This window comes from Lucilia cuprina, chromosome 5, assembly GCF_022045245.1.
Source record: "Lucilia cuprina isolate Lc7/37 chromosome 5, ASM2204524v1, whole genome shotgun sequence".
NCBI classification, from domain to species: Eukaryota; Metazoa; Arthropoda; class Insecta; order Diptera; family Calliphoridae; genus Lucilia; species Lucilia cuprina.
The window spans coordinates 56,384,965-56,403,437 of NC_060953.1; the positions used below are offsets into that span (position 1 = coordinate 56,384,965).

Here is an 18,473-nt window from a genome sequence, read left to right on the forward strand (position 1 = left end):
ACTGAACTAGAACTGAACTAGAACTGAACTAGAACTGAACTAGAACTGAACTAGAACTGAACTAGAACTGAACTAGAACAGAACTAGAACTAAACTAGAACTGAACTAAAAAAATAATATGAGTTGTATTAATACAATACCATTAAAAACACAAAACTTGAAAATCATAAAAAAATCTCTAAAAATCGAAAACTTCCAAGTTTTGTTCTTATTAAAAAGTCGAAAAAAACGAACCAATAAACTTAAAAATTCGTATTAATTCTTAAAAACAAATACACAAATAAAAAAATAATCAAAGAATATACCTTCCATTTCCATGACGGAATAGCGCCAAAATTTCTTCGAAGGTTTTGTTTTTGGTCTCAGGAACCTTTTTATAGGTGAATATCCAAAATATGGCTAACATAACGCTAAACGGTAAGAATGTATAATTTTCCAATGCAGTCTGCAAAAATAAATATTATAATAAATTTCATTATTTATTTCATTTATAAATACTATCTTACCTTCATACTGGGGAAACCAATGCCGACCACAAAATTCGCCATCCAATTGACCAATACCGCTATGGCCATAGCACTTGGTCGCGGACCCTGAGAAAATAGTTCGGCTGTTATCATCCAGGGTATAGAACCGGGACCGACGGCAAAGAAGACCACAAAGCCCAGTGTTGAGACCACCGATAGATAGGACATCCAGTCGATCATTTCCTGTACATAACCAAAAAACTCCTATACAAAACGTGAAGTTACCAAATTCTCGATGGTTTTGTAGGCTTTTCTTTTTTACCGCGATTTAATTTTTATAATTTTACTTTAAAAAATTTAAATTAAATCAAAATGAAATCTTAATTTCTCAAACCGTTTTTTATTATATTTAATGAAAAAAAATAATAAATATATTTAAAAAAGAAAAAAATAATATAAAAAATGTTCTTTTTTACTTTTTTGATAGTTTTTTATTAAATAATTGCACTGGTATTTTATTTTATGAAAGGATAACAGTTTCTGTTTAAATTAAATTGAAAAAGCAATTTAAATTTGAGAAGATATGTCATAAACTAGATAATAACAAGAACATATCTAGAGCTCAGAACTAGAACAAAACTAGAACAGAACTAGAACAGAACTAGAACAGAACTAGAACAGAACTAGAACAGAACTAGAACAGAACTAGAACAGAACTAGAACAGAACTAAACAGAACTAGAACAGAACTAGAACAGAACTAGAACAGAACTAGAACAGAACTAGAACAGAACTAGAACAGAACTAGAACAGAACTAGAACAGAACTAGAACAGAACTAGAACAGAACTAGAACAGAACTAGAACAGAACTAGAACAGAACTAGAACAGAACTAGAACAGAACTAGAACAGAACTAGAACAGAACTAGAACAGAACTAGAACAGAACTAGAACAGAACTAGAACAGAACTAGAACAGAACTAGAAAAGAACTAGAACAGAACTAGAACAGAACTAGAACAGAACTAGAACAGAACTAGAACAGAACTAGAACAGAACTAGAACAGAACTAGAACAGAACTAGAACAGAACTAGAACAGAACTAGAACAGAACTAGAACAGAACTAGAACAGAACTAGAACAGAACTAGAACAGAACTAGAACAGAACTAGAACAGAACTAGAACAGAACTAGAACAGAACTAGAACAGAACTAGAACAGAACTAGAACAGAACTAGAACAGAACTAGAACAGAACTAGAACAGAACTAGAACAGAACTAGAACAGAACTAGAACAGAACTAGAACAGAACTAGAACAGAACTAGAACAGAACTAGAACAGAACTAGAACAGAACTAGAACAGAACTAGAACAGAACTAGAACAGAACTAGAACAGAACTAGAACAGAACTAGAACAGAACTAGAACAGAACTAGAACAGAACTAGAACAGAACTAGAACAGAACTAGAACAGAACTAGAACAGAACCAGAACCAGAACAGAACTAGAACAGAACTAGAACAGAACTAGAATAGAACTAGAACAGAACTAGAACAGAACTAGAACAGAACTAGAACAGAACTAGAACAGAACTAGAACAGAACTAGAACAGAACTAGAACAGAACTAGAACAGAACTAGAACAGAACTAGAACAGAACTAGAACAGAACTAGAACAGAACTGAAACAGAACTAGAACCGAACTAGAACAGAACTAGAACAGAACTAGAACAGAACTAGAACAGAACTAGAACAGAACTAGAACAGAACTAGAATAGAACTAGAACAGAACTAGAACAGAACTAGAACAGAACTAGAACAGAACTAGAACAGAACTAGAACAGAACTAGAACAGAACTAGAAAGAAACTAGAACAGAACTAGAACAGAACTAGAACAGAACTAGAACAGAACCAGAACAGAACTAGAACAGAACTAGAACAGAACTAGAACAGAACTAGAACAGAACTAGAACAGAACTAGAACAGAACTAGAACAGAACTAGAACAGAACTAGAACAGAACTAGAACAGAACTAGAACAGAACTAGAACAGAACTAGAACAGAACTAGAACAGAACTAGAACAGAACTAGAACAGAACTAGAACAGAACTAGAACAGAACTAGAACAGAACTAGAACAGAACTAGAACAGAACTAGAACAGAACTAGAACAGAACTAGAACAGAACTAGAACAGAACTAGAACAGAACTAGAACAGAACTAGAACAGAACTAGAACAGAACTAGAACAGAACTAGAACAGAACTAGAACAGAACTGAAACAGAACTAGAACCGAACTAGAACAGAACTAGAACAGAACTAGAACAGAACTAGAACAGAACTAGAACAGAAACAGAACTAGAACAGAACTAGAACAGAACTAGAACAGAACTAGAACAGAACTAGAACAGAACTAGAACAGAACTAGAACAGAACTAGAACAGAACTAGAACAGAACTAGAACAGAACCAGAACAGAACTAGAACAGAACTAGAACAGAACTAGAACAGAACTAGAACAAAACTAGAACAGAACTAGAACAGAACTAGAACAGAACTAGAACAGAACAGAACTAGAACAGAACTAGAACAGAACTAGAACTAGAACAGAACTAGAACTAGAACAGAACTAGAACAGAACTAGAACAGAACTGGAACAGAACTAGAACAGAACTAGAACAGAACTAGAACAGAACTAGAACAGAACTAGAACAGAACTAGAACAGAACTAGAACAGAACTAGAACAGAACTAGAACAGAACTAGAACAGAACTAGAACTGAACTAGAAAAGAACTAGAACTCTCCTTTTGAGAGCAATTTACCATCAAGTTGCTTTTTCCAGTTATGAAAACTGTTATCGTTTCATAGTTTAAACATGTTGCATTTTGAATAAATAATATTGAAATATTGTTCCTTTTCAACTAGTTTTGAACGCCAAACTCTAGATGTTTATTTTTATGCATGAGTTGAATAGTTTTTCATATAAAGTTGAACTAAAATTTTACTGTCATATTTAGCAGTTACAATTTGAACTAGATTTGTTCTTAAAATCTGGTTCCATTTAAAATGTTGTCCATTTGTTGCTTTACAATGTTTAACAAACTGTTTTGTAAGTTTTTAATTTAAAATGGAACTTTGTTTAACTAAATTGTATATATCATTAAAGGAATATTATTTATATTGATTTTGTTTAAGTAAATCGTTTGGGATATTAATATAAAATTTATTTTAAGTTTTGTGAAATCAAATATAAAAAATAAAAATGTTTATTTGTTATCAAAAAAGGCGTGGCTTTAGTGAATAATTTGGTTTTTGTTGAAGTGTAGCTTTTATAGAATTTGGTGTTATTTTACACATATTTTATTAATTATTATTGTTTCTTTAAGTAGTGAGTAAGTAGTGAAATTCTTTATTTCTATTCTTTTAGGTTTTCTGTTAACTATTATTTTTTTGTGTTTTTATAATTTAAGTGCACTTTTATTCTTAGTGTATTAAATTCAATTTTTTTTAAATAAAATTTTAAATAAAAGCCTATCTAAAGCCTGTTGTTTTTAAAATTATAAAAATATTAAAATTAAAAATTTAAATATTTTACAAAATGAAGTTTTTTTAATTTAAACATATTTTTGTTTATGTTGTTGTTCGAAGTTTTTAACGATTTAGGGACAAAAGCCTGCCAAGTCGAGAATTTATGTTTTTGTTGGGGGAGGGGGGAAATTGAATAAATGAGTTTTATTTTATATAATGAGTTTACAATTTGTTTTAATAAATGTTTTGAAATATAGTCTAGACTATATTTTAGTCAACAGTTTGGACTATAGTCTTGATTTTAGTCTAAGCAGTAGTCAAAACTATAGTCTAGTCTATTGTTTGAACTATAGTCTAATCCCGTGCTATAATCCAAACTATAGTTTGGACTATTCTCCGGGCTATATTTCGATTATTTTTAGACTATAGTTTAGACAATAGACTAGCCTATTGACTTGACTATACACTAGATTATAGAATTGAACTAGAATTAAATCCATCTGAATTAGAACTGAATTTTAACTGAACTAAAACTGAACTAGAACTGAACTAGAACTGAACTAGAACTGAACTAGAACTGAACTAGAACTGAACTAGAACTGAACTAGAACTGAACTAGAACTGAACTAGAACTGAACTAGAACTGAACTAGAACTGAACTAGAACTGAACTAGAACTGAACTAGTACTGAACTAGAACTGAACTAGAACTGAACTAGAACTGAACTAGAACTGAACTAGAACTGAACTAGAACTGAACTAGAACTGAACTAGAACTGAACTAGAACTGAACTAGAACTGAACTAGAACTGAACTAGAACTGAACTAGAACTGAACTAGAACTGAACTAGAACTGAACTAGAACTGAACTAGAACTGAACTAGAACTGAACTAGAACTGAACTAGAACTGAACTAGAACTGAACTAGAACTGAACTAGAACTGAACTAGAACTGAACTAGAACTGAACTAGAACTGAACTAGAACTGAACTAGAACTGAACTAGAACTGAACTAGAACTGAACTAGAACTGAACTAGAACTGAACTAGAAACTGAACTAGACTGAACTAGAACTGAACTAGAACTGAACTAGAACTGAACTAGAACTGAACTAGAACTGAACTAGAACTGAACTAGAACTGAACTAGAACTGAACTAGAACTGAACTAGAACTGAACTAGAACTGAACTAGAACTGAACTAGAACTGAACTAGAACTGAACTAGAACTGAACTAGAACTGAACTAGAACTGAACTAGAACTGAACTAGAACTGAACTAGAACTGAACTAGAACTGAACTAGAACTGAACTAGAACTGAACTAGAACTGAACTAGAACTGAACTAGAACTGAACTAGAACTGAACTAGAACTGAACTAGAACTGAACTAGAACTGAACTAGAACTGAACTAGAACTGAACTAGAACTGAACTAGAACTGAACTAGAACTGAACTAGAACTGAACTAGAACTGAACTAGAACTGAACTAGAACTGAACTAGAACTGAACTAGAACTGAACTAGAACTGAACTAGAACTGAACTAGAACTGAACTAGAACTGAACTAGAACTGAACTAGAACTGAAACTAGAACTGAACTAGAACTGAACTAGAACTGAACTAGAACTGAACTAGAACTGAACTAGAACTGAACTAGAACTGAACTAGAACTGAACTAGAACTGAACTAGAACTGAACTAGAACTGAACTAGAACTGAACTAGAACTGAAACTAGAACTGAACTAGAACTGAACTAGAACTGAACTAGAACTGAACTAGAACTGAACTAGAACTGAACTAGAACTGAACTAGAACTGAACTAGAACTGAACTAGAACTGAACTAGAACTGAACTAGAACTGAACTAGAACTGAACTAGAACTGAACTAGAAAACTGAACTAGAACTGAACTAGAACTGAACTAGAACTGAACTAGAACTGAACTAGAACTGAACTAGAACTGAACTAGAACTGAACTAGAACTGAACTAGAACTGAACTAGAACTGAACTAGAACTGAACTAGAACTGAACTAGAACTGAACTAGAACTGAACTAGAACTGAACTAGAACTGAACTAGAACTGAACTAAAACTGAACTAGAACTGAACTAGAACTGAACTAGAACTGAACTAGAACTGAACTAGAACTGAACTAGAACTGAACTAGAACTGAACTAGAACTGAACTAGAACTGAACTAGAACTGAACTAGAACTGAACTAGAACTGAACTAGAACTGAACTAGAAACTGAACTAGAACTGAACTAGAACTGAACTAGAACTGAACTAGAACTGAACTAGAACTGAACTAGAACTGAACTAGAACTGAACTAGAACTGAACTAGAACTGAACTAGAACTGAACTAGAACTGAACTAGAACTGAACTAGAACTGAACTAGAACTGAACTAGAACTGAACTAGAACTGAACAAGAACTGAACTAGAACTGAACTAGAACTGAACTAGAACTGAACTAGAACTGAACTAGAACTGAACTAGAACTGAACTAGAACTGAACTAGAACTGAACTAGAACTGAACTAGAACTGAACTAGAACTGAACTAGAACTGAACTAGAACTGAACTAGAACTGAACTAGAACTGAACTAGAACTGAACTAGAACTGAACTAGAACTGAACTAGAACTGAACTAGAACTGAACTAGAACTGAACTAGAACTGAACTAGAACTGAACTAGAACTGAACTAGAACTGAACTAGAACTGAACTAGAACTGAACTAGAACTGAACTAGAACTGAACTAGAACTGAACTAGAACTGAACTAGAACTGAACTAGAACTGAACTAGAACTGAACTAGAACTGAACTAGAACTGAACTAGAACTGAACTAGAACTGAACTAGAACTGAACTAGAACTGAACTAGAACTGAACTAGAACTGAACTAGAACTAAACTAGAACTGAACTAGAACTGAACTAGAACTGAACTAGAACTGAACTAGAACTGAACTATTCTATATTCTATAAAGTCTTATATAGTCTGCATTATAGTCTAGTTTTTTATCTTTAATATAGTTTAGTGTTTAACTTGGACTATAGTCTGGACTACAGTCTAGTGTTAAGTCTGGAAAATAGTATTATTTGGCTATAGTCTAATTAATAGTAACTGGACTATATTCTTTGCTATAGTCTAGTCCATAATCTCAGCAGTAGTCTAGTCTATAGTCTGAACTATTTTCTAGTCTTGTATTCCGGACTTTATAGATGAAATTAAATTTTAGTTTTCTTTAAAAATGTTAAGTTTGATTTAAATAATTTGTTGTAAAAATTTTTGCTCAAAACTCATTTATTCAATATAACTTAACCTATATAAATCACTAATAAATATGTTTAATTATATACCGTATGAAAACAAAACAAACAAATACACTAAAGAAAGTATCATCAATGACATGCAAAAAAAAAAAACAAAATGTTTAATTTAATTGTATAAAAATCAATTTTTTTGTAACTAAAAGCAGGCATATTTTCTTTGGGGAGAAAACTGAATAAAATTTCTTTTAAATTATTTACAAAAATGTAAATGAAATTATAATAAAAAAATGTGTAATTGGCGTGCAAAAAGCATGCTTGAATCATAAAAAATTAAATATTGAAAAAATAGAAAATAAGGACGAGTATTTGAACAATATAGGAAGGGATAGTTTTAACTTTTTAACACTAATTTTCCTTTTGTACAGATATTCGTTGATAATATTTAAGTAAAATATTATTTTACAAAAATTTCATTTAAATGTTTTATTTAAATTTAAAAAAAAATAAAGGAAAAGATTTTAAAAATATAAAAAAACTATATATAATAAATTGTTATATATTTTTTTAACCAAAATTTTTTTTAAATTTTTCTTTAAACAACTTCATGCATAAAATAAGTTTTTTTTCTTAAAAGTTCAAGTTATTTAAGGGATTATATATATATATATATATTCGATATATATGATTTCCAAACGAAACGAAAAAAAAAAAAACACAAATCACAAACCATAAAAACCATTTAAAGAAATTTATCAAATTTTTAAAAATATTATTTTATACTTAACCTTTTTAAGATTTCTGTTTAAAAAAAAACATAAATATCTTAATTCAATACTTGCCTTGATTAAAAATGAAATTGTTATAAATATTGAAAAGATGAACATGCCGCCCAAACCATACAGATGTAATGTACGACGACCAGTACGATCCATAAGGGGTATAGAAACTAATGTCATAACAACCTAAGAAAGAGAAATGAAATAAGAATTGAAAATGATTTATAGAGAAATCTTAATTAAACTCTTTTAATAAAGAGAATTTAAAATTCTCACTTTTTCTTATTTTTATAAATTTCCCTTTTAATAAATGTCCCACTTTATAGAACATTTTTGATAAATTTCTGTACGAAAAATTTTCTATTTTAGAGAATTTTTGAAAAGTTGATATTTTATAAATAATTTTTAAACAATTCGCTATAAAACGAGAAAAAGAGAGGATTTTCTCAAACAATTCTCTTTTTTAGAGAATTTTCCAAAAATTTCTCCTTTCTTAGAGAATTTTCGAACAGTTCTTTTTTATAGAGATTTTTGGAAAAATTTCCTTTTTATAGAGATTTTTGGAAAAATTCTCTTTTTATAGAGAATTTTTGAACAATTCTCTCTTTATAGGGAATTTTTGAACAATTTTCTCTTTATAGAGAATTTCCGAACAAATCTCTTTTTATAGATAATTTTCAAAAAATTTTGTTCTCTAGAGAATTTAGAACAATTCTTTTTTCTCTAGAGAATTTAGAACAATTCTCTTTTCTCTAGAGAATTTAGAAGATTTCTCTTTTTATAGATAATAATTCTCTTTTTAAAGATAATTTTCAAACAATTCTCTTTTTATAAAAAATTTTCGAACTATTCTCTTTTTATAACATTTAACATTTTTCAAAAAATTTTCTCTTTATGATGAGTTTTCTCTTTTAATAGAGAGTTTTCGAACAATTATCTTTTTATAGAACATTTTCCAACAATTTTCTTTTTACAGTGAATTTTCAAACAATTACCTTCTTATAAGAATTATCGAACAATTCTCTCTTTATAGACAATTTTCGAACATATATCTTTTTATAGAGAATTTTCGAACTATTCTCTTTTTATAGAGAATTTTCGTACAATTATCTTTTTTTCTTAATATTTTTTCCTTTATTTCTCTCTTTATAGAAAATTTTCAAACAAATCTCATTTTATAGATACTTTTTGAACAATTCTCTTTTCTCTAGAAAACTTTCAAACAATTCTCTTCCCTAAAGAGAATCTTCGAACAATTCACTTTTTATAAAAATTTTTCGAACAATTCTCTTTTTATAGGGAATTTCAAACAACTCTCTTTTAACAGAGAATTTTCGAAAAATATCTTTTTTTATTAAAATTATCGAAAAACTATCTTTTTATAGAACATTTTCGAACAATTTTCTTTTTACAGATAATTTTCAAACAAAGATATTTCTAACAATAGTTTTATAAAGATTTTCTCTTTTAATATAGAGAACTTTTGAACAATTCTCTTTTTTTTAAATTTTTTTAAACAATTCTCTTTTTATAGAGAATTTTCGTACTATTCTCTTTTTATAGACAACTATCGAATAATTTTCATTTTAAAGAGAAATTTTGAACATTTCACTTTTTACATAGAATTTGCGAATGTCTCTTTTTTATAGAAGATCGAATTACTCACCATAATTGCACCTATTCCTATTGTAGCAAACTTAGCACTCTCTTCCGATAGACCTGAACTAACGAACAGTGATGTTGAATAGTAAAACACGGCATTGATGCCACTAAACTGTTGACTCAGTTGCATGACAATGCCAATGATAAGTGGGGCACGTAATGTGGGTGAGCATATCAGCTCCATGGTAGAGATATGACTTTCCGATTGTTGAGCTCTTTCTTCGGCACGCATTTCTTCGATATCTTCATCGACCGAACTTGAGGCACGTAAACGACGGAGAGCTGAATTTGAAAAAAAAAACAAATAGAAAAAAATATATAGAAATATATTAAAAATTGCCTTATCAGATCACTTACCTTTTCTAGCTTCCTCCTCCCATTGCTTTGTTATTAACAGATATCTAGGAGATTCTGGACATACCGGCAGTAATAGTAATTGTAAGACCGCAGGACATACGGCCAGACCCAATAATATGGGCCAACCATCATTAGTTCCTAAAATTTGTTCAATACCCAAGACCTGGGATAATAGTAAACCTACTGTCACAGCCAATTGATTAACGGTACCTAAGCCACCTCTCAAATTGAGCGGAGCAATTTCGGAAATGTACATTGGCACTAATGATGTATTGAGACCTGCAATCGACAGAAATCCAAACATTATAATGTCCTCCAAAAAAAGGATGGCATCAACTTACCGCAATTAACACCAATTATAAAACGGCCAAGGAATAACATTTCATAGGAATGACTAACTTTAGTAAAACCCATTAAACAGCCACCGGTTATACCCAAAACATTATTTAATAATAAACCTCCCTTTCTGAAATTATACAAAGAAAGAATACATAACACTTTCCTCTAAAGAAATATTTCATCATTAATACTTACCGCCCAAAACGATTTGCCATCCAACCGCCACTGAATCCGCCCAACATACCACCAATGGCAAATATTGAAACCGCCACCGAATACAGTTGCTGTATAAACTCTTCGCTAATGTCTTCACCATAGCGATCCTTGTAGACATCCTTCATGAAATTTTCTATATTCTTTTCGGGCGCATTTATCACACCGGTATTGTAACCGAACTGCAACATACCCAATACCGCCGAAAATATTGAGTAAGTCAGAAAGAAGGTGAGACCCTGTAAAAAGAAAAACGGAAAATACTTCTATTAACAAAACTAATGGAAGTTCTTGCGTTGTTGGAATTGAAAAAAGGAAATAATTTAGAAAAAGAACAAAATGGTTAAATTTTGTCATCTAAATTTTATTTTACGAGATTAAAAAACAAAATTAAAAAAAAAAAGAAATAGTTGTTAAAGTTTAAAATTTAATATGCTGCGTTTCGTTTATTACAATTCGTTCTAATGACAAGTGTTGCAAAAATAATGCCGATTATGTAAAGGGGGGAATTATAAGTAAAAGAAAGGAAAATTATAAATTAATTAAATTAAAAAAAAGGAAATTAATTTAACTAAAGGAAATCATAATTTTTTTGTTAAAAATATTAAACAAAAAAACTTCTAAAACTTCAAAGATCAAGAAACGTTATGTCGAGATAGAAAGAGTTTTGAATTATAATCATTGAAGAGCGTTGTATGATATACAAAATGTAAAAATTCGATTTTAGAAAATTTCATAAAAAATAATTTTTTTAAACATTTTTTCAAAAATCTATAAAAAATTAGTATTTTTTTAATTCCCTATAAAATGATTATATTTGCAAAATTATCCACAAAAAGAGATTTTTTTAAATTCCCTATAAAAAGAGAAGTTTTTTTTTAAATTCTCTATAAAATAAGAATTTTTCTAAAAAACAATTTTTCAAAAAATTCTCTATAAAAATATAATTTTTAAAAATTATCTTCTATAATTTTTCTAAAATGCTCTATAAAAATTGTAATTTTTCTAAAATTCTTTAGAAAAAAAGGAATTTTTTTTAACTTTTTTATAAAAAAAGAAAGAATTTTTCAAAAATTCTCTATAACAATTATAACTTTTTAAAAATTCTTAAAAAAAATAAATTTTTAAAAATTCTTTATAAAATGAGAAAATTCTTTAGAAAAAATTTTCTAAAATTCTATATAAAAAAGAAAAGAGATTTTTCGAAAATTCTCTAAAAAAGGGAATTTTCGATGGATTCTTCTTTTCAACAAAATTTTCGAAGGATTCTCTTTTTTAAGAAATTTTCATGTTTTTAGAAAATTTTCGAATAATTCTCTTTTTGTAGAGAAATTTTCGAGAAACAAGTTTTTAAAAAAATGATTTTTTATAGAGAATTTTCGGAGAATAATCTTTTCAAGAAAAAGTTTATTTTTATAGAAAAGTTAAAAAAAATATTTTTTATAATGACTTTTTGAAGAATTCTCTTTTTAAGGAGAATTTTCGGAGAATAGTCTTTTCAAAATAATTTCCGGGGAATACTCTTTTTATATTGGACATTAAGGATTGTCAAAGAATTCTATTTTTATAGAGAATTATTTCTTTTTTTTAGATAACTTTCAAAAAATCTCATGTTTTTATAGAATTTTCGAATTCTTTTTTTATAGAGAAATTTTTGAAATGTTCTTCTTTTATAGAGAATTTGCAAAGAATTCTCTTTTTATAGAGAAGTTTTTTTAGAAAAATTATTTTTTATAGAGAATTTTTAAAGAATTCTATTTTTATAGAGAATTTTCAAAGAATTCTCTTTTTATAAAAAAAATTTAAAAATTCTCTTTTTATAGAAAATTTTTGAAAATTCTCTTTTTGTAGAACATTTTTGAAAATACTCTCTTTTTATAATTTTTTTTTAAATTCTCTTTTTATAGAAAATTTTATTTTTTAAAAGAAAATTTTTGAAAATTCTATTTTTTTTAAGAAAATTTTTTAAAATTCTCTTTTTTGAGAAAATTTTTGAAAATTCTATTTTTTTAAGAAAATTTTTTAAAATTCTCTTTTTTGAGAAAATTTTTGAAAAGTCTCTTTTTTGATATAATTTTTGAAAATTCTCCTTTTTTAAGATAATTTCTTTTTTTTATAGAAAATTTTGGAAGAATTCCTTTTGTAGGGAAATTTTTAAGATTTTTTTTAGAGAATTTTTAAAGTATGTATTTTTTTTGGAAAATTTTCGAAGAATTCTCTTTTTAGAGAATTTTCGAATTAATCTCTTTTTAGAGAATTTCGAATAATTCTCTATTTAGAGAATTTTCGAATAATTCTATTTTTAGAGAATTTTCGAATAATTCTCTTTTTAGAGAATTCTAGACTAATTCTCTTTTTCGAGAATTTTCGACTAATTCTCTTTTTAGAGAATTTTTGACTAAATCTCTTTTTAGAGAATTTTCGAATAATTCTCTTTTTAGAGAATTTTCGAATAATTCTCTTTTTAGAGAATTCTAGACTAATTCTCTTTTTCGAGAATTTTCGACTAATTCTCTTTTTCGAGAATTTTCGACTAAATCTCTTTTTAGAGAATTTTCGAATAATTCTCTTTTTAGGGAATTTTCGAATACTTCTCTTTTTAGAGAATTTTCGAATAATTCTCTTTTTAGAGAATTTTCGAATAATTCTCTTTTTAGAGAATTTTCAAATAATTCTCTTTTTAGAAAATTTTCAAATAATTTTCTTTTTAGAGAATTTTCGACCAATTCTCTTTTTACAGAATTTTCGACTAATTCTCTTTTTAGAGAATTTTCGACTAATTCTCTTTTTAGAAAATCTTCGATTAACTCTCTTTTTAGAGAATTTTTGACTAATTCTCATTTTAGAGAATTTTCGATTAACACTCTTTTTATAGAAAATTTTTAAACAGCAATTTTTTTAAAATATTATCTTTTACCAAAAAATTATTGAAAATTATCTTATCTTAAAAAGTACTCAATAAATCAAATTTTTGAAAAGAATTTTCATGAACAGTGGAAAACAAAGTAAGTTTTTCAATTGATAATATTGATTATATCAACAAAAACACGATATGGTTCGCGTCTAAGCTATGTTATTTGTATATAATTATTTCGTTCAACTACCTTTGTAAAATTTCTAGAAATCTGAAATGATTTTGGTCTTGTCTTTGGTCTATGTAAAAGAATAAAATCCTTTATTTTTTCTTAATTTATTTACACTATTTGATGAGATCTTTGGTGAATTCGCTAACATTTACATAAAAAATTAAAGCAAAAAAAAAAAATAATAATAATAATAAAGATAAAACAATAAATATCTTAAGTGAAATTTGCAGAAATTAGCGCGTCAAAAAAGAACTTGCAAAAGAGGCGAAATGAAAGTCGTTTAGGAATCTAAGTTTTAGACATATTTCCTCAACTTCTAATTTATGCATTTTGCAAAAAAGAAAAGGTTGATCAAACTTGATCAATTTTCTAACATGAAATAAGTGTAGAAAAGTTACACACTAAATATACCCATGAGTAATTAAAATAATTTATAAAATTTCTAACAATTATAATTATGATTTAATTTAAAAACAGTTCTTAGTTCTTAAATCTGATTTTCTTTTCACTCATTTTAGTAGACTTTTCTATATCAAGGCCCCACAAACGAACATATAAATATGCAATATTTTGTTTTCTATTATTATTTCTTTCGCATGTCATATAAATGGTTTATAATAGAAGTATTAAACGCACTTGCACTTAGTTTTAATCTTAAAATTTTTTTTTAGGGGTGGTTCTTTTTTAAAAATTAAAAAAAAACTTTAAAAAGTGTCATTTACGAACCATTACTGTTGCACCACCCTGGAAATAAATAAGCTTTTTTAATAGATTTCTAAAACAAAAATTTTGTTCGTAAGATACTAATTAAAAAAACTTAAATACAAATAAAACAAATAATAATAAAATTTTAAATTTATTTATTTTTATACAAATAAAACTTAAATACTACATTTAATTGAAAAGAAAATAGTATACAAAATTAAAGTGGAATAAATAAACTGAACAGCAGTAAAAAAACAAACAAACGGTATATGATTAATGAAATGTCTGAGTGTTATCAAATGAAATTGTGCCATTAAAGAAATAAGTGATTACTAGGGAAGTAAAGAAAGGACTATTAACATTTTTAGTTTTCTTCGAAATAATGAAATATCGATGCTCACAATATTATGGATCATTCAATATAATAAGTGAGCTTAACAGCAGAATTTCAGATCCAATTAGGGAATATAATCACTAATAAAAATTAAGTTTTAAACTATACCATGGACTTGAATATAGTCCAAACTTTACAAAAGACTCTATATATATCTTAGTTCAGACTTTTGTCAAAAACTGCAGTCCTAGGAATTGAATAGACTATAGTTCGGACTCTTATATATACCAGACTATAGAATATACTATAGTCGGGATTATAGATTAGACTGTAGTCCAGAATATAGATAAGACTTTAGTCAGGACTATAGAACAGACACTATATTAGACAATAGTGCTAGAGACTATAAACTAGAGTGGAAACTTTAGATTATAACCAGGTAATAAACTTGAATATAGTGCAAATTAAAGAATAGACTATAGTCCAGACTATAGAGTGTACTATAGCCTAGACTTTAGTCCAGAATATATACTGGTCTATATTCTATAATCTGGGCTATAGTCTAGTCCATAGTCCGATCTATAGTCTAATCTATGAGTGGGACTTTTGACAAGACTATAGTCTAAACTATAAAATATATTACAGTACAGACTATATACCTGATTATAATCAAGACTATAGTTCAGACTATAGACTAGACTATAGTTCAGACTATAGACTAGACTATAGTTCAGACTATATACTAGACTATAGGTCAGACTATAGACTAGACTATAGTTCAGACTATAGACTATAGACTAGACTATAGTTCAGACTATAGACTATAGACTAGACTATAGTTCAGACTATAGACTAGACTATAGTTCAGACTATAGACTAGACTATAGTTCAGACTATAGACTAGACTATAGTTCAGACTATAGACTAGACTATAGTTCAGACTATAGACTAGACTATAGTTCAGACTATAGACTAGACTATAGTTCAGACTATAGACTAGACTATAGTTCAGACTATAGACTAGACTATAGTTCAGACTATAGGCTAGACTATAGTTCAGACTATAGACTAGACTATAGTTCAGACTATAGACTAGACTATAGTTCAGACTATAGACTAGACTATAGTCTATAGACTAGACTATAGTCTATAGACTTGACTATAGTCTATAGACTAGACTATAGTCTATAGACTAGACTATAGTCTATAGACTAGACTATAGTCTATAGACTAGACTATAGTATATAGACTAGACTATAGTCTATAGACTAGACTATAGTCTATAGACTAGACTATAGTCTATAGACTAGACTATAGTCTATAGACTAGACTATAGTCTATAGACTAGACTATAGTCTATAGACTAGACTATAGTATATAGACTAGACTATAGTCTATAGACTAGACTATAGTCTATAGACTAGACTATAGTCTATAGACTAGACTATAGTCTATAGACTAGACTATAGTCTATAGACTAGACTATAGTCTATAGACTAGACTATAGTCTATAGACTAGACTATAGTCTATAGACTAGACTATAGTCTATAGACTAGACTATAGTCTATAGACTAGACTATAGTCTATAGACTAGACTATAGTCTATAGACTAGACTATAGTCTATAGACTAGACTATAGTCTATAGACTAGACTATAGTCTATAGACTAGACTATAGTCTATAGACTAGACTATAGTCTATAGACTAGACTATAGTCTATAGACTAGACTATAGTCTATAGACTAGACTATAGTCTATAGACTAGACTATAGTCTATAGACTAGACTATAGTCTATAGACTAGACTATAGTCTATAGACTAGACTATAGTCTATAGACTAGACTATAGTCTATAGACTAGACTATAGTCTATAGACTAGACAATAGTCTATAGACTAGACTATAGTCTATAGACTAGACAATAGTCTATAGACTAGACTATAGTCTATAGACTAGACTATAGTCTATAGACTAGACTATAGTCTATAGACTAGACTATAGTCTATAGACTAGACTATCTAGTCTATAGACTAGACTATAGTCTATAGACTAGACTATAGTCTATAGACTAGACTATAGTCTATAGACTAGACTATAGTCTATAGACTAGACTATAGTCTATAGACTAGACTATAGTCTATAGACTAGACTATAGTCTATAGACTAGACTATAGTCTATAGACTAGACTATAGTCTATAGACTAGACTATAGTCTATAGACTAGACTATAGTCTATAGACTAGACTATAGTCTATAGACTAGACTATAGTCTATAGACTAGACTATAGTCTATAGACTAGACTATAGTCTATAGACTAGACTATAGTCTATAGACTAGACTATAGTCTATAGACTAGACTATAGTCTATAGACTAGACTATAGTCTATAGACTAGACTATAGTCTATAGACTAGACTATAGTCTATAGACTAGACTGTAGTCTATAGACTAGACTATAGTCTATAGACTAGACTATAGTCTATAGACTAGACTATAGTCTATAGACTAGACTATAGTCTATAGACTAGACTATAGTCTATAGACTAGACTATAGTCTATAGACTAGACTATAGTCTATAGACTAGACTATAGTCTATAGACTAGACTATAGTCTATAGACTAGACTATAGTCTATAGACTAGACTATAGTCTATAGACTAGACTATAGTCTATAGACTAGACTATAGTCTACAAAACAGGACTAAATCATTTGAGTTGAAAGGGGTGGAAGGGGGTTTGGAATTTAAACAAGATTAAGTTAAAGTAAAGAAGGGCTCAATGGGGTTAAAACGGGTAATTTTGTGAGAGGAGTAACAATAAAAAGTGCCTTTAAAATATTGCTAAGAACTAATTAAAAGTGAAAAAGAAAATATAAAAAAAATAATTAGAAATCCTAAAAAGTGCTACGAAAAAAGTGTAAATATATAAACAAACTATTTTTTTTAAAGATGGGTTAGTATATAAGTATATATAATAAATAGGCAACATTTGACTGGCATAATTTCATTTAATTTATGATTCAATTACAAGTGTTTAAACAGTAATGAACTGAATGTAATGTTTTCATACATGGTCTGTATCATCAGGGTTTAAAGGAAGGGGTGAAGAGTAGTAACAATGGAAAGATTTTAAAGTTTTAAAATAGTTTAAGATTTTTTGGCTTGTATAGGGTGTTTTGTTTGTAATGTTTGTTTTTGTGTGGTAGGAAGAGAGTTTGTTTTGAATTATATTTTTTAAATGAAATTTGAAGTCGTTTGTTTTTTTGTTAATATTTTAATTACACAACATGGCAAATAATTTAAGCTACAAACTTGTTCTAAAAGTCTTAGCTTCCTTCTGTGCGTATGCTCTTCCAATCTATCGACATATTCACGTAATTCTTCAATTTCTTCTTTAACTTGTTGCACAGTATCGAGTTCGTGTTTTATGGCCACCATATCACGTTTTACCTAAAGCAAAAAAAAAAAAAAAACAGGAAATTAGTTTTAAACATTTTTATATTTGAAATTAATTAAAAAGTTAAAAAAAAAACTTACTTCTGATACTTCGCTTTGACAACTTTCAACCGACTTTGTGAGTTCCTGCAGTTGTGTTCGTATCTCACACAAGGCCACTGTAGTCTCCATGTGTCTATCGCCTCTTTGAAGCTCATCCAATTTTGCAGATAAATTCATACTCATCACGCTGACTTGCTTTTGCAAACTATTTCGATGAGTTTTTGTTTGTTTTATGTTTTATTA

The 18,473-nt window shown here is 28.5% G+C and overlaps 1 protein-coding gene across 1 annotated transcript in view; it reads right to left on the reverse strand.

Moving 5' to 3' along the window:
- LOC111680939 (glucose transporter type 1) overlaps positions 1-18,473 on the reverse strand; it is a 59,247-nt gene that overhangs the window by 15,741 nt on the left and 25,033 nt on the right. Inside the window, 10 exon segments of the mRNA XM_046951271.1 lie at positions 306-445; positions 507-710; positions 8,101-8,223; positions 9,704-9,981; positions 10,057-10,335; positions 10,398-10,522; positions 10,591-10,847; positions 14,421-14,438; positions 18,045-18,182; positions 18,270-18,435. Coding sequence (XP_046807227.1) covers positions 306-445; positions 507-710; positions 8,101-8,223; positions 9,704-9,981; positions 10,057-10,335; positions 10,398-10,522; positions 10,591-10,847; positions 14,421-14,438; positions 18,045-18,182; positions 18,270-18,435 — 1,728 coding nt within the window.